The sequence below is a fragment of the Ornithodoros turicata genome, chromosome 6 (assembly GCF_037126465.1).
Source record: "Ornithodoros turicata isolate Travis chromosome 6, ASM3712646v1, whole genome shotgun sequence".
Lineage (NCBI taxonomy): Eukaryota > Metazoa > Arthropoda > Arachnida > Ixodida > Argasidae > Ornithodoros > Ornithodoros turicata.
The window spans coordinates 15,549,308-15,574,477 of record NC_088206.1 but is presented as its reverse complement, the minus strand read 5'-3'; the positions used below and the strand labels follow the sequence as shown (position 1 = coordinate 15,574,477).

Genomic DNA, 25,170 nt, shown 5'->3' with positions numbered 1-25,170 from the left:
AAGTATGTGTCCTGGGCCGACTTCAGGGGGAACTGTGCCGACATTCTACTGGCAACTCTTCGGAAAACCCAGGGAAAGCCTCAGACAGCACAGCCGGTGCCAGGATTCGAACTCGTGCCGCCTCCCAGTCTCAGCGTGGAAAGTGATCATCCTAACCACTATGCAGTGAAGATGTAAGTTTGTTGCCTAGAGAGCAGAGTGTTACGTCCCTATATGCGTCCCCTGTGTGTCCTGGGCAGACTTTAGGGAGAGCTGTCGACATCCGTCTGTCTTAGAAATGTAGAAAATCCAGCGAACCAGTAAGGAAATGTTGAGGGAAGTGCTTCAGGACGAGAGCCGCCAATTTTTTGAACAGAGACTGGTCTTCTTCGGGGCATCATCTTCATCATCGGCATGGTATTTAAAGGGTTAGGGATGACGTGCTAAGGGTTCGAAGGTATTGTTCGAAGGTATTGTAGGTATTGTAGGTACGACTCTTCCTTAGTGTGGACGTCAAATTTTATCTCGAACTTGATCTATCGAACTCCAAGCAACTCAGACATTCCCCCCCCCCCCCCCCCCCCCCCCCATGGTGACGTTCAATTAGATTGATTATTATATCACTTCATGCTTCGGATAAATGGCGCGATACTCGATTTATTAGACTTATTCTGATGGATGATTTGAGTTTTCTACGTGAACATTACATATTTGTGAGGATCAGTACACAAAAAGTCCGCTTGCTGAGTCTACTAAATGCGAACGCGCCGTAAAGCGAACTCCCCCACAATGCAGTAGCGTAATGCGGAGAAGCTACCTTGCGCTGTCTTCCCGTAGAACCGCTCCCGAAATATTCTTCGGGCTACACTACTGGTGGGAGACATTCAGGCACTGGGGCAGAGGCTGTAGCTTATCTAAATCCAAACTAGCACGAAGGGGGGTGCAAAAAAAGAAAAGGGGACTAGGATCATCGCTCCAGTTACGCCGTAACAGCTTCCTGTACATCACTGCCGACATAGTCCAAAGCTGAAATGACAAAGGCACTCTGCGAGGGTGCACAGAAACTATGGCAGAGCCTCAGAGGGTGAGGCCAAACATACGAGGGGGGGGGGGGTGTTTGGGGGAGGGGGTCTGGATAAATCACTGATCCGCGTAACGACCTGTGCCTTTTTTCATGCATCAAATGCGGCAAATACGTTTTGCTTAGCGACGCCACGCGGTTGGTTACTTTCATTACGTTAGGCCACTTAGCCCGTTGATCTCGCTTAGTGACGTCATGCTACTATACTTGTTGCTTTCACATATCGTTACCAGGCGCTGCTATATCCTCCAGTCGCCGGAGCCGACTAAAATACACAAAACTACAATTTGGGGTGCAAGGTAGAATGTGGGTAACAAGGCAAGGGGAGGGAAAGAGGTAGGGAAAATCTGAAACTAGCCCCAAAATAACAGAAACAAACATAACTAAATAAATATTAACACATCGCATTCTTTAAAACAGCGTTCACTAGCGCATCTGTAGACCAGTAATGTTTCTGGAATAACACCCTGCAACTCAGCACGCATTTCCAGGGACGAAATATCCTCACTATACAAACTTAAAAACAAAATATATTTATTTTACTGCACATTATAAATCAGTCTCGCTCACTACGCAAAAATATAAATGCCGTCGCGAACATTACGTGCTTCCAGGGATTTTCGAACGAAGAATTTGCTAAACCCCCTAGTTTCGAATCATCCAAAAGCGGTGACGCCACTTCCCTCCTGCCAATAGCACGCGCGTCTCCGCCCCACGCTGGAAGTCTGCCAGCAGTTGTGGTGGTGGTGGTGGTGAGACGGAAATGAACGGATGGGCGGCCGGCCGGCCGGGCGGGCGGGCTCTGGGTATGACTGCAGGGGCTGTAAGGTCCAGCACGGCTATTCTGTACTCCCTCACCGTGCGAGGAAGATTGAAGCCGGTTGTTGCATGCGCTCGTTGTTGCAGCAGCCGTTCTCCCGTACAATTCTTGATGAAGAAACAAAGAAATGCCCAGGAAGTGAAAGGCTCACCTGGAAGTCGATGACCAGAACCGGCTTGATGCTCATCACGTACGTTGGCTCAGTGTCGGAACTGACGGTACCGATCTCGGTGTATCCAATGTTGAGATGGTCGTCCGAATAATATATGTACTCCGACAGCGACACTCCTTCTTTCATGTAGAACTGGGTCAAGTATAGAACAACCTTTTGCCTAGTGGAGAAAAAATATTCGATTTGTTAGATTCAGACTAGAAAAAGCTTATATACATCGACGGCGTTGTGCCCTAGAGCGCCACATACAGTTATTGTAAGGTACCTTATTCGTTGTGTTTCGGTATGTGTTTCCATGTAAACTCACGATTTCTCTTGCTCGCTGCTACATACTCAACAAAGCATATTAACCTGGGGGGTGCCTCGATGGCCCACCGGCAGTGGATAGGCACGGGGTACGGTCCCGGAAAGCCGGGGGTGGTGATCACCCCTCGTGATTCCTTTAGGATTCCACCGCAGTCCCGGTAAACCCCGCTTCGTTGTGCTGCATTTTGCGGTGCCGGTTCCGAAGACACGTTGGCCCTGCTCGTGGGCACACTCAGCAAGGCAACCAGAAAGAGCAGAAGACAGTGGTAGACACTGGACGCCATGACAGTGTGAGGTTTAAGAGTAGGCGAAGGCGCTGTGATCGCTAGCTTATCTCCTTAGGCGGGCGGTGAGGCGGGCCGCCGCTCCGCGGGCCGGCCCGCCGTCTAGCCATCGGCTGTAAAAGAAGACAGTCACATTTAGAATGGCCAGTCGGTCAACCTAAACTTACTTCCAAAGTCTCGCCAAATGCATTACGCCGATACAGCACTAGACCTCACAGCATCCTGGCCATGTAGGCAGAGATTTATGGAGAATTTCACTACTTGGAGGGAAAGTGATGTAACGGCATGTCAACAAGCCTCTACCTTCATTAGAATGAGGAGAGTGTGAAGATCACGGAAATAAATGTACAGACGGTTGTTTGCGGTGTCCCATGCACGTCTTGTGCAGCCTGATTCATTCAGTTGGCATCGAAAACTATCATTGCGGCAATGTTTACAAGGTCGGGCAGGGTGTCGGGAATTCCGTTTGTGACGTTGTGAGGCAAATTTTTTACAGAATTTTCATGATCACTGGCATGAAACACGCCATTCTTCGAATATCCCTCGAAACGTTCATCTTGTGTGTCAGCTGGGTAGACTTCCCGGAGGGGGCCTGGCCCCCCCTGGGAAAGTTTGGGGGGTTGAGGCTCAGGCCCAGTGGCGTATCTAGGGTGTGGCAGGTGTCGACAGGTGCCATGGGCGCCAGGTGAACAGGGGCGCCATTATGTGGTCGGGTGTGAATGTGCCAGGTCGGGCACTCAACGTGGCACATTCATAAATGATCTAAAGCACCTGCCATTAGAGAGGTTGTAGTGTGAAACCTAGTGCGGACCACACGAAAACGCATCCCCAAGGATATCATGTTAACCATGTTGCCATGGGCGCAGGTAGCTCTAGATACGCCACTGCTCAGGCCGCAAGCCTCCCCCCCCCCCCCCCGCAGTCGGCGCCTATGCCTCAGGCCAAATTATCTCGTACAGGTCAACTGCACAAGCTCCCCATAGATATTTAGCATTTAGAAGGCTTCTGTTTAGCATTTAGAGGCGTAGAAGCCGCTTGTTGCAGTGGCCTATCCAGACCATCACTTCGGGGGTGGGGGGGACCTAATGCTTTGAAGGGTGTCCACCCCCCTTATCAGTCACTGGCCCGTTGACAACATAGTGCGCCCGCATGCTTCAAACGCCTGCTTGCACGATGGCCATATTGAGAAAACACTCGTTGGAGACGACGTACTTAGAGCAGGTCTGCAACGAGTTCGGCATCTTCTCGTGTTACACAGGAGAGGGGAGGTTAACGTTGGGAGTTTCGACCCTCCTTCGTGAACCCCGCTCCCAATGTTCGGACTACATTATCGGCAAGGTAGACAGAGACTTTTATTTCTTTAAATACAATGGAAAATTTGGGAAACACCAAAATACGTCAGCTTTTTTTTTTTTTTTTGCGTATTCACAGCGCCAGGGTGTCTACCAAACTGCAGCCTTCAAATTCCCTGACTTTTCCAGGTTTTCACTGACAATTTCTAGCGAATTCCCTTATAAAAACAAAAGGGAACTTGGTGCCTGCTCATACATTTTGATACCAGATCCAACATAAAACAGACCATTTATTAAGTATTAGTGAGGCTACCCTACTTTTCTCTGTCAGAGCTTGTCATACTGGTGAACTGCTACCCGCAGTAACGTTACTGCGGCATCGCCTCTCAACCACCGGTCGGCACTCGCGATTCGCCGCGCATCATCACGGTTCTTGTCTGCAATTTTCCCTGACTTCAGCTGCTTTTTAGCCAAATTCCCTGACAATTCCCTGACTTTTCCAGTCACATCGAAATTCCCTGACTACTCCCTGTTTTCCAGGTTGGTAGACACCCTGAGCGCGCATCTATAGGGTGTTTTCACATGACGTCAAACGAACGCGTTTGGCCGCCATGGTGGTGGTCACTTTTTCGGCGCATCTGCCGAGATTATCTAGCATTTGCTCGAAAACGAAGCCTTGAATTGTGTTTTGAAATCCGGTCGCGCCCGTACCCTTCTTTTATCCCGAAGACACTTCGTCGTTGTCGTTTTTAGGCTTTCTTTTTCTGAAAACTATGGTTGTCGGATTGAAAAGTAGCGCAGTTTGTCATCTTTCAATGCCGCTAGCACGAAAAGTGACCACCAGTGAGGGGAGCTTACGAGGATTCTACGTCAATGCCACGTCACAATGTGACATAGGTGAAAACTCCCTATAGGCACAGCTGCCATCGCTGTGGCAACTCTTTGAAGCCTTTGGATTAGAAAGGAGTGGGCTGCTGTCGTACCACTGCGGGTCATCTTTCTGGAGGGCTTCATCTATGTGGAACGTCTTTCCTTCAAGCCCAAACAAATGACAGGACGAGAACGCTAAGAAGAGACACGGACACAGACAACAGACGCGTCTGTGTCCGTGTCTCTCGTTAGCGTTCTCGTCATGTTAAATGTCAACCAACACGCGCTCCATCTTCTCGGTTGGCTGACCTTTCCTCCCTTTTTTTTTCTCTTTCTTCTAATAAATAGTGTGTCCCAGCTAGCTGCGAACAGATTTTTTTTAAATAGATATATCGCTTTTTCCGAGATGAAATCAATCGCAATATAGTATAGGCTGAGGTGCACTCCTTAGAAAGGCACCGGCAAACTCCTGAGGCAATGTCTCAATTAACTTTCGACAATGAACTTTGTAATTATAAAAGCTACGAAGTTGGCCCAATGAGAAGATCTGGTCTCTTCCGTCCCCTGATACCGTTGCCGTTCTCAGAACAAAAAATCTCTGTCATTCGTCACCACATACCCCGTCCTTCGCCAAACTGTCTGCACCATTCGTACACTCTTCCCCTTTGACATCGCTTGTTCCCCATACTGTGCCTGTAATCTTTGCAAGATATCAGCTGGTTTGACATACTCCTTCACCAGAAAATCGATTATGCGTCACGGTTCCACAGACACACTGCTCGTCGCTATGATAGCTGGCCGCTGCACTGCGCGCGCCGCTGACCCGAGAAGGACTGCACTTCGTCATCCGAAAGTTGTACTCAATTACATTTACTGTGTATTCACACGAGCGACATCCTCACGGAAGATTCTAGTGGAAGAAAAAGCAAAAACACTGCTCACAGAGACGAAGTTCCGTCCCGTGTTATGCGAGCATTCACACAGTGCAGAATATCGGGAGTGGCGTTCTGCGCACTTAGCAGAGGACACTTCGCAGACGACGCCGTCAGCGTCTTTCCTGTCGTCTGCTACAGAATATCTTGCGACTGCGTTGCCCGATATTCTTCACGGTTAACAGTGTAGGTGAACACTAGACGTTGAGCGCTCGCGCTCAGAAGGCTATGACGTTTTTCGCGTCTTCCGCTACTGCGGCGAATGTCGCTCGTGTGAATACGCGGTTTCTCACTGATTTGTCTCGAGCAAAGGTCTCGATCAACCTTGAACGACACTTGCGACGCTTCGCTTCCCAACCGTGGCGCGGAAAGTGAAAGTAGCGACGGCGAACCGAGAGATATAAGGGGATTTGTACATGCACTCATGGAGCTGTTGGCAAACATCCTGCTGGCAAAGGGGACGGAAGGCCGATACTGCGGGCACGAGGATTTCGATACCGGATTCCGCACTTCCCACATCCGAAGCGCAGGTTTGAAGGTTCGCAAGGAGACGGCGGGAAACGGATCCACTATATGCATCAGAGATCTAAGGGCATTTGAAATGGTGTTCGTTTCGATGTCTGCACGGATATCCCTTACCGTACACGTGAGATGTACATGGGTCGTGTTGATGGAGGCTTTGAGGCGAAACGGGTTGTGATCGCTTTCTGAAGGCGATCAAAAGACTGATGGTTCATGACCGCAAAACAAAGAAGATTACACCGACCCTTTCTACCAGCGGTTTGGTTACGTGCGCAATAGCACAGCTGGTCCTGCCTTCAAGGTCCCGCCAATGACTAGCAGGATCGAATCCCATCCGCGCTGAGTCTTGGACTTTCCCGGGTTTCCCTTGAAGACCTCCACAGAAATATCGGCACAGCTCCACGTGAAGTCGTTCCCAGGTTGCACAATAAACCCCTTGTCGCCTATCCTTCCTTCCTTCCTGTAATTTTACTCCTTTGGGGGACTAGATACATTGCCGCATCCATTAGTCCCTTTTGAGACTAAATACAGTGTAAGTTAACGCGAAGTTTAGGGACTGTGAGCACGCTGAAAGCCAATCGTTGCACAGAATTATCGCTCCCGTTGAAGGCACGAGACGTATACACCTTTCTGTGACAATACACGTGTGACAATACACTCTGAAAACAGAACCACCGCATAGCACGCTGTGCGCCAACTACTGCCACGAATGATACGGTTATCATTTTTCATTCGAGGAGAGAGGTGGGCGCGTACGCCTTTTTGTGTCAATTTGGATATATGATAACTGACACCAAAAGGCGTACGCCCACCTCCTTCTTCGAAACATAGAAAGATAAGCGAAAGAAGCCGGGGGGGGGGGGATCAAAATGGGAAGTAACTGCACTCTAGGGGAGCAGAGGCTGCAATTACGCCACTATTTATTCACTTTTTCCTGGAGTGTGCCGTCCTACACCCCTAACACAGAGGTGGGCGGGGGGTCGAAGTAGCTTGACCGCACTTAAGTGGGCATCGTCACGACTGTAGCCAAAAAAAAAGGGAGAAAAGGGGAAAAGAGAGTTGACGATTTCAAAGTAACACAGAACCTCACCGCAGAGCGCGCCTTTAGCCAACCACCATCCCGAATGGCGCTGTCTTGACCCCTGTTTGGTTAAAAACGAGAGGCGTACGCTTTTTTGTGACACTTATGCAGTTATTTTAATTGTCACGAAGAAGCGCACGCCCCGGGCCTTTCCACAAATCAGGAGTGATGAAGGTATCATTATGTGCGATGGTTGGCCTTCACCGTGCTACACTCTTAAAACAAAGCTTCACCACATAGCCCGCTGAAAGCCAACCATTGTACAGAGATATACCTCTATCACTCTTGATTTTGCGGAAAGCGCGGGGCATACGCCTTTTTATGACAACTAACATTTCTGCATAAGTGTCACAAAAAGGATACGCCTCCTGTTTTCGACAAATCAGGGGAGAGAACGATGTCATTCGGGATGATGATTTGCTAGGAGCGTGCTATGCGGTGAAGTTCATTTTTAAGAGTGTATGGTGAAGTATGAAACTCTCCATTCCTCAATGGTAACAGTGCGAGGGTGCAGGCTAGCTGGTACATTGTAAAAACGACGATAAAACCTGAGACACGGAACAGAAAAAAACAACACGACACGTGTCGTGTTGTTATTTTTCTGTTCCTTGTGTCAGGTTTTATCATCTTTTTTTTTTTTTTTTTGTCCGTTCCTCACCTTAAAAATAAAGTTGCTGTTTGGTGAAATTCTGTTCCCACACTCTTAAAAATGAACTTCACCGCATAGCACGCTCCTAGCCAACCATAATCTCGAATGATATCGTTATCTGTCCTGATTTGTTGAAAACGGGAGGCGTACGCGTTTTTGTGACACTTATGCTGTTCATAATTGTCACAAAATAGGCGTACGCCTCCCGTTTTCAACAAATCAGGGCAGATAACGATATCATTCGAGATTACGGTTGGCTAGGAGCGTGCTATGCGGTGAAGTTCGTTTTTAAGAGTGCACGTCTGCCTAGCACTCACAGCCGCAGTTGCGTCAGATGGAACGAAATAAGAAAAAGTCTCTTTCTAAAGTAGAGAAGAAGAAGAAAAAAAAAAGAAGCAACAAAACAAAAAGCGCAACTTGAAACTGAAAGCCAACCCGTGCATTAAGCTAACATATTGCTGGAGCGAACGTCTGCTTGCTTAAAGCAACGAACAAATGCTTCAATATCGCGAGAAACCATACTTCACGTTTGCAAGATTGCGCTGTTCAATTAGGCGGTGCTTTCTGAAAAAAGAAGCCAGCCACTGGTGAGTGCGAAGCCCCGAATGTTAAGGCGCAAATTTTGCTGCATCGTCATCAGCGCAAAATGGGTCGCTCTTCGGCCATCTGCATAAAACGGCCCTGATAGGAAGAGATGAGGGTTAAATAAATAACGCGGACGCGTTGCGGCCGAATTAAATTTGAGCCGCTCAATCTTGTCAAGGGCAGGAAGCGCGTGCACGAGGACGTCAACTACTTTTCTAACAAATTCAAATTCAATGTGTGCTGCACGGAAAAAGATTCCAACAAATACGGAGAATATTGATATTTCTTTCTTTTTTTTTTTGCTTCATCAATGTCAATTTAGTGCCTCACCTGTACGGACAACCCTAATGATTCGCAATGCCCATTAATTCAGCGATCATCTTACTCGCTCTATGTGACGTTCTTATATTGTGATGATAATTATGTTTTCAACCTATACAGTGTCTTTCCGCGACACAGCTTATACAAGGTGTTTATTTTTTATCCTTTACATAATTTTTATAAAAAAAAAGCTATGAGAGCAGCACAGATGTCGTTTCTGCAGTTGAGTTATACGGCTCATAGCTTTTTTTTTTAATAAAAATTCTGTAGAGGATAAATATAACCATCCTGTATATTTCACAAGCACTTGCAGTAGACACGGTGAGGATTTAATCTGAAATCTTACTTCACCAACAATTCGTTTTGTTTATGACCTATACTTGACACCAAAGCCAAGCAGATCATCCATGAAACGTCACGAACGACTGTGGATGGCTTACTAAAAGCCAACAACGCGGATAAATACACAAAATACATATACTCGGTGTTCCGAGTTTACAGACGAATTTTACGTTTCTTATTTCTTCATTTGCACTGGCGACGAAAGCAGACGTGTCTTCTGCTTTCGTGTGCGTGTTACGAAAGCTTTGGTCGATTCGACTTTTACCGTAAAGTGGCGAGGAACATTACTCTTATCATAGAACCAACCACGAGCTGAGGAATCTCTATGTGCGATGATGTCTGCTAGGGCATCGACTATCGAGTCCATGCATGCGCTTCCTCGATCTCAATCAAGAGGCACTAGGGTTGTCAATCGGGATATCTCGAATCCCGAAATCCCGGCCAATTTTTGACGTCCCGAAGTCCCGGGATTCCATCCGGAAAATCCCGGGATTTCGTGAGAGCAAATATGACAGGAAAATCAAACACCTGTAGGCCATCAGAACATGCACAGACTCACTCCTTCGTGAGGAAATCGCACTTTTTATGACCGGAGGTGGCAGAGGATCCCTGTCTACACGTGCGTATAGATATTTGCTGACAGGTGTTTCTCCTTGCGCAGAAGCTGAACGGACCTTCAGTTCGGCAGCCAATATTTGCGCAAAAGTTCGCTCCGAACTGGGGGACACCACACCTCGACGCTCTGGGCTTTCTCAGGTCGTGCTTTAATCATTGTACGAGGGGTGTTAAGTCAAACGGGGCCTTTCTGTCTCCTGAGTCTACAAATGGCTCGCGCTACTTCTTTTTCGTCATTTTCACACGCGACAGGCCTCCGCGTTCACCACGTGGTGGTCCAAAGTTTGTGCAAAACAGAAGACACGTGCTGGACAAGATGGCCGACAACGAGGTGAGCGCGCACATCGAACAGCGAATTGTCATGAAGTTTCTCGTGAATGAAGGCGTAAAGTCATCTGAAATTCACGGAAGACTTCAGGCTCAGTATGGCCACGATACACTTAGCCGTAGCAAAGCGTTTGAGTGCTGCAAACGGTTCCGAGACGGCCGTACATCAGTGCAGGACGATCCCGGCTGGGGCGGCTCAGAGTCCAGTGTCAGAGTTCCTGAGAACATTCAACTTGTGGAGCGCCTGATCCTCATGGACCGATGGATAACATGTCTCGAACTGGCTCGAAAGACGGACGTTTCTGTGGGAACGTTGAACACTATCATTCATGAACACCTCCAGTATCAGAAAGCCGGTTCCGAAGTTCCGATGCACCCCGTCTGCGGGTAAGGTAATGGCTACGGTTTTCTGGGACAAGGCTGGCGTTGTTCATGCTGATTTTCTGCCCAGTGGTACCACCATCAATAGTGCGTATTACTGCCAGGTTCTCAGGGATGTGCATAAGGCGCTCAAGCAGCAGCCGGGCCTCATCACCAAAGGAGTCCTCCTCCTACAGGACAATGCACGCCCGCATACCGCGCATCTCACGACACGCACCTTACAAGAACTTGGCTGAGAGTTACTGCCATATCCCCCTTACAGTCCAGACCTCGCCCCCAGCGATTTCCATCGCTTCGGGCCAGATGACTGATGCAGATGGCAGATGACTCCAGGTTGGCGATCTCTCCAGCAAAGGAATCGGCGAACCTCATTAAGCGATGGGAAGGATATGAAGAACAGCACCCACAAGATGGCAGACTACGAGTGCCTGACACGCTTGTCCCAACAGTTCTCGAGCGTTATCACGACAGCCCAGACTCAGGAGGCCACGATGGGTTCTGGAGAACATATAAACAAGATCTCCAGAAGGTTCACACGGAAGAATATGAGGTCGGACGTAAGCAAGTACGTATAGCATCCTGCACAATACGCCAGAAGTATAAAGCGAAGTACCGTCAGGCAACGGATACCATGATATTACCTATTCACTCGAGTATACCTCTTGAGACCATCCATTTGGATTTCGCAGAACTCAAAAAGAGGGGAGAAGGCGTCGCGCGTACACAGGCATTTTTGGTAGCCATCGACCAGTGCACACGCATGGTGGCAGCGCGGCCCGGGTGAGAGGATTCCGCCTGCGTCATCAGATTCATGGAACGCGAGATGTTCAAGACTACCAAAGTTATTGTGTCGGACAATGGGCCAGCTTTCAGAAGTCGCCGACTAAAGGAATGGGCCAAACAATGAGGGACACAACTCCGACCCACAACTCCGTCCCACCCGGCAGCCAACGGCAGAGAGAGTAATCCGCGAGACCTGAACCAATACATATCTGTCTACCATGACCTTAGAGGAGGGTGGAAGTGCGCGCTGGAAGCAGCAGTGCGTCACCACAATCGGTCCCACACTGCAGCACTTGGGTGCAGTCTATATTTTGCAGCTTACAACATGCCTGCAGTGTTCCCCGCGGATGAGCAGCTAGGAATCACCGGCCACGTTACTTTAAAGGAACGGCGGCGATCCGCACAGGAAGAAGAAAAAATACCGCGGTCGCATGAAGAGGGATTTCGACGAACGTCGAAATACAAAGATACCGGACATTAAAGTGGGGGAACAGGTGCTAGTCCGGCAGGGTCTACCAGGAAATCGCGCTGGGTTCTGCGGTCCATTCGTCGTATGGAAGACGCTCCACCAAGGAGGCGTCTTAAAAGCCGTTGGTTATACAGGAGCCCACGCAAAAAGAGAGATGGCAACGATAAGCAACGTCATTCCTTATCGTCCACGGAAGGATGATTCCTAAAGCCGAGGAGGATGAAGCGGGCAGACGACGAAGAGAAGGGAACACGGAAGGATGGATAGAGAAGGCTCAAGATAGAATAAAGCGGTGGAAGCAGAAGGCTCGCTAGAACATCCGCGACTTGCGAAAAAAAGACGGCGCATGCGCAAATCCCCCTCTCCCTCGTGCTTCCCGTCGGGTTTCGAACCGGCTGGAAAATAGACGCGATTTCGCCGCTGCTGCAAGCCATGCCTGTGAATTGCGTCTCTTAGGGCTGTACGAATTATTATCTGCAGGGCAAGAGGTTCCGTTCTTTTTTTTTTTTTTCTTAGGTTTCCGTGTGATATGTTATATCCTCAAAAACGGGTTCGGTGAGTTTGGGCTGTGAAAAGACAGGAAGAATTGCTAGACATGACAGCATTTCCAACCGTCCAGGAAACACAAACGAATTTGCCAAAGCTCTTCGCAGGCTTCCTAACACAAGATTAGTACTCGATGCGACTGAAGTCAGAATCCGGAGGGCACCCTCACTAAATGCACAGAGACAAACTTTCTCGCATTGTAAACATTACAACACCAGTTGTTGTCTCCACCCCAGGCTTTACATCAGCTTTGTTTCCCGTATCTGATCTTGTGTTGTCCGTATCTGATGTGGACATGGTGCAGAGTTGAGCATTGTTAGATCGCCTCGAAGAGGGTGATGCCATAATGGTAGATAAGGTCTTCAATGTTCGGTGTCTCCCCCAAGGAATTGAAGTGTACAATCCACCATTTAGGGTGAGAGGAGAAGCCCAGATATCCAAGAGCAGTGTTCAAAGTACAAGAGAAACTGCCAGTGAAAGAGTGCATGTTGAACGTGTGAAAGAATTTCCCATTCTTGATCGGGCCTTTCCCATCAGCATCGTGGACACTGCTGAGCAGATATTTTATGTACGCTGCTACCTGCTATCAGCTCCCTGATACTGTCTACGACATAGTACCCATTTATATACTTTTTGTACGGGACAGAATTCCCCAAGGCGCCAGTTTCTGTGCAAGTGGCGGATTACAAGAGATAAACCTTAAATGATTATCCCCCTCCCCCCAAAAAAAGAAAGAAAACACCAAGCGTAAGCTGAAAACACTTGAATCCCGAAATAGTTCGAATAGTACTTGTTCTCGTGGGGCTTATATCGAAGAAAGATTAGTACCTAATCTTTCTTCGATATAAGCCCCACGAGGACAAGTACTATTATTCCTTTGACAGAAGTCTCGCAGATAATTTCCATCTTGAGGCTGCGTTCAATAAATTTTCATTGTAGTTTTCGAGTTTCATGAGACGTCGCATTAATTCACATTTCCCGGCTCCCCACCCGCTCGCTCGGGAATTCTTCATACGCCGTCTGGTCGGACGGCAAAAAGATACCCCAAAAGACTATGCAGTACGAAGTACTAATTCTAGCTGACATTGTCAAAGTTGTATAAAACGCAAAACTCTCGCCAGTGATCAACAGAAACAGCGGGGAGGATCAAAGCGGTCAAAGGAATTTGATATCCAAGACGCACCGAAAACTTGAGCAATTTTGCCATCATTATTTTTCGGGCTACGTTGGATAAAAATGAAACGAAAAGGGCACTTTTGCTTCTTAGCGCAGAAGCAGCTCATTATGCGAAACATCGTCCGAGTGCTACCGAAGCAGAGGATGAACTCGACGGTATATTGGACATATTTTTATAACGAAGGTATAATGGACATTCTGCTCACACAAAGGCGATGTTACCTTTTCACGTGGTCGTCTTTACCCTGCAATGTCACCAGGGCGGATTTAAGGGCCTGTCATGGGGGGAGGGGGGGGGGCGGTCTTAAGGAAATTTCGTGCTTTGCGGCACAGCATCAACCAGGAGATCGGGTTTTTACATAGGGATCACAGCCGTAAGAGGGGGGCGGTCGCCCCCCCCCCCCCAATTAAATCCGCCCCTGAATGACACAAGAGCGGAACAGCGGAACTCAGTGTTTTCACTATTCGGGATTGACATTCCGGACGGGCGTCGGCCCTGGACGTGCACTAAGCCCCTATGGTCTTCCACTCATTCTTGTTGTCCTCTCACCGTGTCTATTGGGTTGTTGGGCTGGGCCAGAGGGCGCTCCTGATTACGGCAGTCAACGCCACTTGTGGCGATAGTGCTAAGTTTTCCAAAGAAGCGTGTTCTCTGATCACGCACATGGTATGTGCTGTGTCAAAATGGCCAAGCTGTGTTACGATTTTTATAAGGCAAAAGAGACCGGGAATTGTTTCCCCATCAAGTCAGAAGAAGGGAAACCGTCAATAGCGGCGCGTTTTTGGCGCATGGCAGAATATTATCGGACAGGCTCGAAATACGAGTAAAATGCCGGTGCTCCCCAGGTGCCGTAGATCTACTAGCTCTGAGCGAAACCTAACTGAAGAATAAAGCATGAATGCATACAGTTGGATATCTCTGGTTTCCAATGTTTTACTCGGGTTTACGAAGAAGGTGCGAGAGCCGGTGGAGTTTACAAAATGAACGGAGCGAGCACTATGCATACTTGTCAGTAGCCAGTAGGGTCTTTTTATGAGCGTTACATTCTCTCTTTGCTTACTCGAAACCATGCTACCACTTATCATATATCCGTGACTGTTTCGAAAGAGAAGAATATGGGAGTCAGATCAGAACAGTCATCAGAACAAAAATTTAAATGTCTTTGTGGCTGAGATTATTGACTTTGAGGCACTAACTTAATGAGAGACATGTCTCGAGTGCAATACAACTTTCATAATCCAATGACCAACTGCAATGACTCCCGGTGGATCCTGCACAGGTCTGATCATTTTGGGATTTACATGCGCTCGTGACATCTCATACTTCAACTATGCTTGCCACGCACTCGCTGCCTAGGAATTTGTTCCACCTATATCTGTAGAATATGTAACTAAGAAATTAAAAAAAAAATGAATGCGTAATCCACATTACTCATGATTTTCACATAGTACTACGCAGCCCCAGACATAGGTCTACGCACGGGTCTACGTCTACGACAGAATGGCGTAGACGCAGACGAGCTGATGGACGAAATTCATTATATATATATATATAGTTGAAATAAATGGGAGACAGAAGACGAAAGTAGGGGAAGTAACAAAAAAGGGGTTTATTAAAACTTAAAAATCATAAAAGTTAGGGAGGATGTCTACGTTACGGCGGAAGCTCCGCCTTCTTCGGGACAAAAGAGCTAAATAGCTTTAGCTCTTTAGCTCTTTTGTCCCGAAGAAGGCGGAGCTTCCGCCGTAACGTAGACATCCTCCCTAACTTTTATGATTTTTAAGTTTTAATAAACCCCTTTTTTGTTACTTCCCCTACTTTCGTCTTCTGTCTCCCATTTATTTCAACTATAATTACGTAGCCGTCCGATCCAACTCCAACTTCTCAAGATATATATATATATATATATATATATAAATACGCTACAAAATTTAGGTTCGAACGACCAGGATGTTGAATATAGATAGGGGAGAAAAGACACCAGAGACTGAAGTAGGGAGTAGGGGAAGTTATTTATTAAGCTGGCATTTAAACTAAGGGTCTGGGGAAGTCTACGTTTCGGCGGAAGCTCCGTCCCGAAGAAGGCGGAGCTTCCGCCGAAACGTAGACTTCCCCAGACCCTTAGTTTAAATGCAGCTTAATAAATAACTTCCCCTACTCCCTACTTCAGTCTCTGGTGTCTTTTCTCCCCTATATATATATAAATATATATATATATAAAAGTACCTGAGCGTGGAGCACGAAGCAGATACAAAAGACTAAACAGCTCAAGTTTATAAGCAAAAAAAAAAAAAAAAAACAGAAAAACAGATATGATACAGGTACGCTCGGGTGTTCTTTGTGCAGTTCGTACATTTTATAACACTAACGTGGTCCAGGCTTTTATTTTTCCCGTTCCACGGGCTGTACATTCTCAGATATTGCACGGAAGCAGGTGGAAGGTCGCGCACAGCGCACGTAATCACATTCGTCGCCCGACGAGTCTACTTTGAAACTTTGCCTCCCCGTACCACCAGGGGAGAAAAGCGGCGCTAGTGTCGCGCTGCTAAACTCCAAGCGAACGTCCCTATACACCGTAGGTGCATTCTTTTCGCTTGCACCTCCTGCACCAGATCTGAACTGGGTTATTTGCGTGCTGCACTTTCCTGTTGAAAAGAAAGGCATTACTAATAAAGTTCCTTTCAGCTGGAAAGTGCAGCTCCCGAAAACCCGTCTTGCGTGGAGTCCACGGTAGGGCAGTCCAGTGCAAGTGAAAAGAATGCGCTTCGTGTTCATAGCTATACAGTTGCTTCGCAGTGTTAAAACGGACCCACCCCCCTCCCCCACCCCCAAAAAAAAAGAAAAAATGAGAAAGGACAACTTCTCCTCCCTTACAGTCACCGGTGATATGATGCCCCAGTGGCTTAACCCTTGACCTCTCGACAGAGAACAAATGGAAGTGTCTGACCGTGATGTGTGTTAGGAAGAGTCGGCACTCGCACGGATAGAAAGGCTAAAAAGCAAGCGAGCTGGTGATTAGAACTCATAATATTAAAAAAAAAGAAGAAAAAAAAAGAACGAGGCTATAAGGAAGTGCGAAACAGACCCACACGGACACGGGTCAACGGACGGGACTAACATCTCAATTTTTTTTCTTTTACAAATCAACCAATCGACGGACGGGACACCCTTTTTGCTTTCGTTGTGCGGCATGCTGCTTTCAAATGTCACGACGAATAACACGGAGATATACGAAGGGAGTTGCCTCTTCTTCTGGGGAAGGGAGGGGAAGGGAGTTGTTCTTCTTCTGGGCCCAGAAGAAGAACAGTCTCTGTTCGAAATATCGGCGGCTCCTGTCCTAAGGTAACTCCCTTCGTACTTCTCTACCGGTTCGCTGGAGTTGTACCCATAAACACGGAGACATATCTTTTCTTCCTTTCGAGATATATGACGCTTAGGTCATAATTAGCGATGCAAAGCACCCGGTGACAATATTTTCATTGATTTCATTTTACTTCGTGTGTGTAGTAACTAGCTCGATAACATTTGCCTTCCGTTGCTTACATCGTACTGTAGGAAGCGTTAGTAGACAGTTGATAAACCGACTTCCGAAGTATCGTATCTACCGCACACAATCAACGGATAGGATCCTGAGTCGTGCATGCTGCCATTGGTTTCCGTATGTAGGATAACTCTATGGTGACGTCATCAACAATCAACTAGTAGTCTCTTATAATAGGCAGAAGAAGAGAGTTACTCTCAAACCACCAGTGCGTGCGTGCGCTCCTGAGTCTCGTTCCCAGCGACGACACAACAGGGGTGGACTGCTAAATTCGCCTCTTCCCATTGGGATGAATACTGGCGGCCGCCGTCTTTAATGAGCATGACTGACGATAACGTAACATTCCATATAACTAGTCACCCGGTAAACGTCTGAGTAGCGTATCAATGTTCGAGATCAAGATCAAGGAAAAAGAAGATCGCTTGTTTCCGCGTGCGATATGCACGCAGTTGTTCACGTGAGGAGTGCTGGCCGATGCGATATATCTTTTCTACACTGGTTCCCAAGCGCGGGGAAATGAACGGACACGAAATTAACACGAAAGAACACGAAAATGAACGAACATCAAACACGAGAAAATGAAGGAACTCTGCAAACGGTAATGCGGTAATCCACTAGTCCACAGTTCCCGTGACTACCACGGGGTGGCAGCAGTAATGGGGGCGCCCATGCTTTGGATCGCGTTTTTGTGTCTATATACCCCTCAGATTGAATAGCGCTGCCCGTTTCTCAGTGTCCCTGTATTGTATTTTATACCTACTCCTGCTTTCGCCTTTAGGCATAGTGTGAAATACAAATAAAACCTTTTTTAAACTACAACATGTAATCTGCACACAAATGGAATAAAAGGGGCAAATGTTCGACTATAGACTTTGCTCGTCCAGTAACTTATGTTTGTTAGCATGCTCTGAAATCGGAATGCGAACATGGAGACTGCGATAACGCTCAAACCGGGAACTTTCGATACGACTGCGCGAATTAGTTTTGACATTCACTAGAGGGCGCCACTCTACCTACGGGCGGTTTGCTATATGACGCGAATAAATAATGTGGAAAAAAAAAATTGACCATTCCGGTAGGAACGAACAATAAAGAAATATAGTCGTGGCAACAATCAGGGTCGTGGATCGCAAACTGGCAAACTGGCCGCCTCCGCATTATGCTGTGCGAAAAACAAAGCGCTCCAGACAAGCGGAACGCCGACAAGCAGATGATGAAAACAATGCAATAATAATAATAATAATTGGGTGTTTACGTCGCGAGACAACTGAGATCATGAGCGACGCCACAGCGGTCGGTCTGTGGATTGCTTTTGCCCACCTGAGGGTTCTTTAACGTGCGATGAAAGCTCATCACACGGCGCCCCGTATTTAACGTCCCTCTGAAAACAATGCTCACCTTTTTTTGTACTCACTGAATCTGCTGCAGGTCTCTCCGGCCAGTCCTTTGTGAGCGCGCTGCGAAAAAAAGAAAGAAAAGAAACACAGTCAGATGAGGAAACGACACGATGCCATTAGCGCAACAGCGTCAAAATAATGACCCTCAGTGACCTCCGTTCAACGTTCACGCTGCCTGAATGCCAACGATGCTGCGGGAGAGTGTCACAAATAAGCGGGGGAGAGTGGGGGTCAAGTTGACACCGAAAGCTTTTTCTCTTTTGCGCGAATAGCGATGCTATTTAAAGGAACAGATAATGGAGATAGAACGGTGTAAAATCGAAAAAGTTATACTGGGACGTGCTTCTTCGGCGCTGTCGCGATCTGAAAGTGTAAAAGCAGTAAAGGGGCTTTTACTCATAAACACAGCGCCGTACAGCTCGCAAATGCGCACACAACGAACACTGGAAATGCGAACAAAGTATGATCAGGCAAGCTAGCTGGTGTGTATGAGAAGAAGGCGTTTGAGGCAAGACACGGACAGACGAACACTACGAAATTGACAGGATGGCCTGAGATGTCATGTCGTCCTGTCCACCTCAAACACTTCCTGTCCACTTCCTTGTATTCGAGGAGCTCGACTGTCTGCTTATGGAAATGATGCCTTCTTAATTTGAAATGTGCACGGCGAACGCTATCCTACAGGCTGCACATTCATCTGGATTTTCTTTTGTCTCCATTTTTAACTACTCACATCATCACCACTGCTTCGGCGCATTATGGCCGCCTTCATGCGGTTGCAGATAGTTGTCGATGCGCTAATAAAACACAAATCATCATCATCATCATCTTTTGCCACAGACCGATATCCCATTCATGTCTAAAGTATACTACGCGTTTGCCTTTTCTGACCTATGCCGCGAAGATGCCACGGTTAAGAAGTTGCCCCGCAATCAGAAACACTGCTAATATAGGCTGAGGTTAGGCTGTACACAGACGATGGTGATGGTGATGTGATAAAAAAAATTTAAAAAAATAAATGGGGGGGTATATGTTTATTCACACAAAGGAGATGTCAGCCAGGTAAGTGCCGGCTTGCTACTCCTTAAAAAAAAAGAAAGAGAAAGAGGAAAAAACAGGTGCGGGAGAAGCCGCGATGGGAACGATGTGCTGCGGGCGGTGAGGCTTGCCGCCTGTGCTTCAGAGGGCGGTCATCATTTCTGTGGCCTTGAGGTACTCGAAGAGTGCCTTGGTAAATGGGGATGCGAGTTTAGACGAAGTCGAACTGGCAACCCCAGTACGCTTACACAGAGAAAGTACAAACAGATGATAGATGATGAACAGAGATGATGATGATGGAGTTCAACATGTACACACGACTAACACCCATACTGGCGAGTATTGGGCTTCGGACCGGTGCCTTGCCGCTCAGTGAAGCAAACGATATGCCGTGCCTGTCTTTCAGTTACCGGTGAAAGAAAGGATAATGATATGGTTCGCAATAAAGACCAAGTGTGGACGAAAGTGCCCGCGGTGTAGTGTCTCTATGCGGTTCAGCGAAGAGCCACCCTTTCAGCAAGTCAGGAACTTTGAGGGGGTTTCTCACCCTTCTGTCAAGCGCATTAGATCGATCTTCAACGTGTGGATAAACCATCGTGATTCCGATACCTTCCCGGCGGCAGGGATATAACCCTTATTCTGCAGTGGCCCTGAGAACGCCCACATGCGTGCCTAGTGGAATAATGGTTTCTTGAGTGCTGGTCTGCTGCAGAAACACCTCGTAATATGTTTGCTCGTCGCGTGTCCTCATAAATGTTGCATTTGCAAGAGCACTAGCCTGATATGAGCAAAAGCATGATGTCGATAGCCGAACGACTTGTTGCGGTCACAATGCGTTAAACAAAGAAAAGCCGCCTCGTATATTTATGAAGATGTTTAGCACCCCGCCACCAATAAAAGTAGCCTTTAAATTGAACCCCCCCTTTACGCGATATGCCAACATGCATGCAACGAACCATGCAGCTTCTCACGAACGTTCAAGACGGCAATTGTAATTTACTGACCCGCTTCAGGACAGTGAGATACAGGAAATACGTGTCTGACAATCGCCTCCAGATTGATGCTTCCGTGTTTTTCAACTTATTCCCTGATAATACACAGACGTTCCATATTCACCCTTGCACTGTTTACAAACAGAAGGCACAACCGGAAGTTGGCTAGGGTTCCCAGCGTCAGCGGCTACATGTGGCACCACGCCGTGTCACTCATTTCAGTTAAACCCTTTTAACGTTTTACAAATCACTGTTTCACTGTTTACTTCCACTCTGTACATATGTGCCTGCGGGTTGGCCCGGATTGGATATTTTTTCTATTTTTCTTCTTTTTATTGTGTGTGTGTCTGTGTTAGAACCGCGAATCAACCGTGACAATGAGCGGTCCGAACTAGAGCCTTGCACCATCCGCGGATGGAAGCGGATATCCGCGGATATCCGCAATATACTTGCGGATTCGGATGAAAATTTAGCACTTTCTGCGGTGTGCGGATCGGATGCGGTTGGCTCGAGGTCGCATGCGGATCGGATGCGGATACGAAGGCAGCGGTCGGTAGCGGATCGGATGCGGATATACCGCGTGCTCTCATTTTTCCACCCGCAATTTATCTGTATTGCGCGCCGACAGCGAGCGCATGCTCTGGTTCACCTTTGACCATGCACGGCGCCAAGACGGGAGAGGAGGCATTCAGGCGTCTCAAACCGCGCGAGCGCCGACGAGGTAGTGTTCCACGCGTTCCAGAAGTCTCTCCATATCGCGTTTGTTGAAAGGTTTACCTTTGCTTGTCGTCATGACTGAGTCCTTCCGTGACAGCATGGAGGCATCCGACATTATACCAACATGCTTCCGGCGGTCTTTACGCGTCTTTCGAAACGTGCGGATTTTTGCGGATCGGATGCGGATAACGTGTGCGCGGATGCGGGTCGGATGCGGATGCCAAAAACCTCATCCGCGCAGGGCTCTAGTCCGAACACCTGTTCGGATAGCCAGAAAGCCTCGGACATCTGAACTAAGAGCGCAAGATACACGGACAAAGAACGGAGAAACAGACAGGACAGCTTCGGACAGCTCGGTCATTGGGGTTCGAACCAATCACCTCCCAGTTTTTAGCATGGCACTGGAGCTACCAACGGATGCTGTATCCAGTTCAGATGTCGATAGTTTCTATCGACATCTGAAACAGAATATGGATAAGCTTAGAGTAAAACGTCAATGAAAGATATCGATATATATATATATATATATATAAGGGGGAAAAAAAATTAGCAGGAGCTCTTTGGCTGCACGTATAGCATATGTTTGTAAGTCAAACGTCGCCATGCCAGTACTGGACAGCTGTTTCGGCCTTCTTGGGCCTCATCAGCAGTACGCAGGCAGGCAACGTTTGATCGGATGGCGTCAGAAGGTCACGTGGCACGTGATGCCTCCCGTCAGGGTGTCATAGGACACCTCTGAAAGCCCAGTGCAAAGCCAGTCAAATGTATAAGGGGGAAAAAAATTAGCAGGAGCTCTTTGGCTGCACGTATAGCATATGTTTGTAAGTCAAACGTCGCCATGCCATTTCCCCTTATTTCCCCCTTATTTCCCCCATTTCCCCCTTATACATTTGACTGGCTTTGCACTGGGCTTTCAGAGGTGTCCTATGACACCCTGACGGGAGGCATCACGTGCCACGTGACCTTCTGACGCCATCCGATCAAACGTTGCCTGCCTGCGTACTGCTGATGAGGCCCAAGAAGGCCGAAACAGCTGTCCAGTACTGGCATGGCGACGTTTGACTTACAAACATATATATATATATATATATATATATATATATATATATATATATATATATATATCGACATCCGGGAGAAAAATGCAGATACTTCATCGATATGTATCAATATCGATAGGAATCAATATTTTATCTGTATTTGTCTCTACTTTCTGTGGCGATATCCGAGGAAAAAATACACTTACTTTACCGATAGTTACCGCCATTCGACGAAATACCGATAACATGTATTGGGGAAATATCGATACCAATATAGATGTTGTTCCTTCCCTAGTCGGCAATTGTTTCTGCTTCTAGGGCGTCTGTGATATCGCCGAAACAGCCTCAATAAGTTCGAAACATCTCTCCAGTGCTGGTACGGCGACGTTGGAGTACATATAAACTGTGATATTGCATGGTTCGCTCTGTAATGCTGGCACATCCTTTTCAATAGAGACGTCAAGGAGCAGTTGCGTTTATACAGTCCGCTGGAGTTTAAGCAAATGAAAATTTATATTTAAAAAATTACAGGACGGTTACGATTGTGTGACGCGGATTTCAGCGGTAGCTGTTGCGTGGATGTTGGCACTTTTTTTGCTGATATATGCGAAACTACTTTAGAGTGACGAGTACTGCCTTGTGATCTGTGATGTGAGTGGCGATGTGTAGAGCTGGGATTAGCGGGACAAAAATATTACTAGAACCGGGACAAAAGCGGGACAGGAAACGCTGAAAAATTCGGACATTTTCCGGGACAACGTAACCATTTCTGACTATGCCAAAACTGTTTTTAGGCTATTTTCACTTGTTTTGCATCACCGAAACCGAGGGTTTTGTGGTACAGCCACATTGATTTCCCGAGACCTTCTTCAGTAGTAGCAAGCCAGCTTGTCTAGGCTGGCATCTCCTAAAATTTCCCATAATGAAAGAAAGCAAGACCTTCCCCTTAACAGCTACCGCTGTAAAAATAGAATCCCAACGAGAAATTTGAAGGATATTCGACACGTTTGCGCACGCGCAAGTTTCACGTATGCATATGTGAATTTTGGCGAATTTCGCCACTGAAATGCACGCCGACGGCAAATGTCATATAATCGGAACACTGTTCATATCAATCGGAGCAGCCACTCATTGTTCTGGTCGTCATGGAGACGCGTGCTAAAGCTAAAATAGGATAAAACGGGTATTCTCCGCACCTTCCACATACCTTCATTCCACCCGGATCATTTCCAACAGAGCTCCCACACACGGAAAGTAATGCAGTGTTTTTCCCGATCCCAGGGGTGTCGCTAAACAGCCGCAAGGAGTGAAGGTAATGGCATTGTCGCTAGCTGTTGCAGCAACACATGAAGACCGGCTTATATTTCTCTATATATATTCCAGCGGCTTATAACTCTTTATATACGCTTGCGGCGTATATTTCTGTCTACGCTTTGACACCTGAAATGACATGAAACCATGCGAACCTGCTCGAATATGTCGAAAATGTCGAAGCTCCGTCGAGCCATTCGAACCCCCCCCCCCAAAAAAAAAAGAAAAAAAAAGAAAAAAAAAAAACGATCTCAGACACAGCGACATGGTTGAGTTCAACCTAGGAATGGCATATAGGATGCTGAAGGAAACTTTTATAGAAAATATATTCTTAAAACTCCCGCGAAGTCGTTCTTTATGTTGAACATGACCGATACTTTTGAAGAGATCGTGAAACTATTTTTTGTCAAGATTCATCGTTACAGAAAAAAAAAAAGAGAACAGAAGGGCAGAAAAAGAGAAAGAGAAAAGTTGTATCAGGGTAAATAAACTGATAAAAGCAGTAGCAAATATGAAATACAGAGCGCAATGTGGATCAGTGTTGCGGATTTGACGAGTCAAATCGGATTTAAATCAAATCCATGTTTTTCGGAACACCGCAACTCAAATCCAAATCAAGTCCGGATTTAAACTTGAGGCGACAAATGAAATAATTTTAAATCCAGATTTGTTTTGGTGTGCTATATCAAATCCGGTTTTAAATCCGGATTTATCAAATCTGTCAACGAATCCGGAGCTTAAAGTTCCCGAAATAACTGTAGCATGCAACTGACCATGTCTACAAGGTACAATTACTGCATGCATTCGCTGGATAAGACCCGTGACATGGTACAAACGCCTATCACCTGCAGCGGAGAGTATGAACAGCCAACATAGCGATGCGAAGGTTGAAAACGAGAATTTTATTTTCACGTGGATATCGGAGTAACATATTTGTCAAATACGCCTACTCGGCACACATGATTAAGCCACCTGTCGGGAATTATGTATGTTACGTTAAATGTGATGAGGGCTGCGTGCTGCACACCGCAGTTGTGTTATAACTAACTCAATGGTACCTCCGCCCAACACGCGTAAGCAGTCTTATTCTCTCAGGTTTTTGTTTAGAAAGACCAGCTGCTCCATGCTGGATGCAGCCTGTTTCTTTTCGCGGTCTTGATCAGGCTGGCTGCAGAGAACACTCGTTCAACTGCTCCAGAACTTGCAGGTACCGCAAATACATGTTTCGCTACTTCCGAAAGCAGCGAGTAGCAGGCCGCTGTGGACATCCAATAGCCGAGAGGGGGAACATCATCATCTACTGTACACTCGCTTAAATAGAGGACTATTTCGTCGTTCGTTCTTGCGGTACGAGTTCTGCGGTGGCATCAAGTTGCGGTGGCATAAGCAAGCCACTATGAAAAAAGGCGAACCAACATTCACATTCCTGTTCGTGGACACAATGACCTCATACGACTGGTTCTCATGTGCACATTTCGGGACTTACTTTAGCAATCTCTGGGACACGAGAACGCGACATCAGTCGCAGTTCAGAGCTAACAAAGCAGACACACACACACACATAGAGATACGATGATGAGATGGGAACAAAGCAGACAAA

The 25,170-nt window shown here is 47.1% G+C and overlaps 1 protein-coding gene across 5 annotated transcripts in view; it reads right to left on the bottom strand.

Annotated features, from left to right (window-relative positions):
• LOC135399242 (uncharacterized) overlaps positions 1-25,170 on the bottom strand; it is a 162,268-nt gene that overhangs the window by 20,432 nt on the left and 116,666 nt on the right. For all 5 annotated transcript variants that reach the window (XM_064631057.1, XM_064631056.1, XM_064631058.1 and 2 more), the window contains 3 exons: positions 18,474-18,532; positions 2,404-2,755; positions 2,032-2,212 (listed from right to left, as the gene is read on the bottom strand). In XM_064631057.1, coding sequence (XP_064487127.1) covers positions 2,032-2,212; positions 2,404-2,642 — 420 coding nt within the window. In that variant the 5' untranslated portion in view covers positions 2,643-2,755; positions 18,474-18,532. The remainder of the gene's footprint in view (positions 1-2,031; positions 2,213-2,403; positions 2,756-18,473; positions 18,533-25,170) is intronic.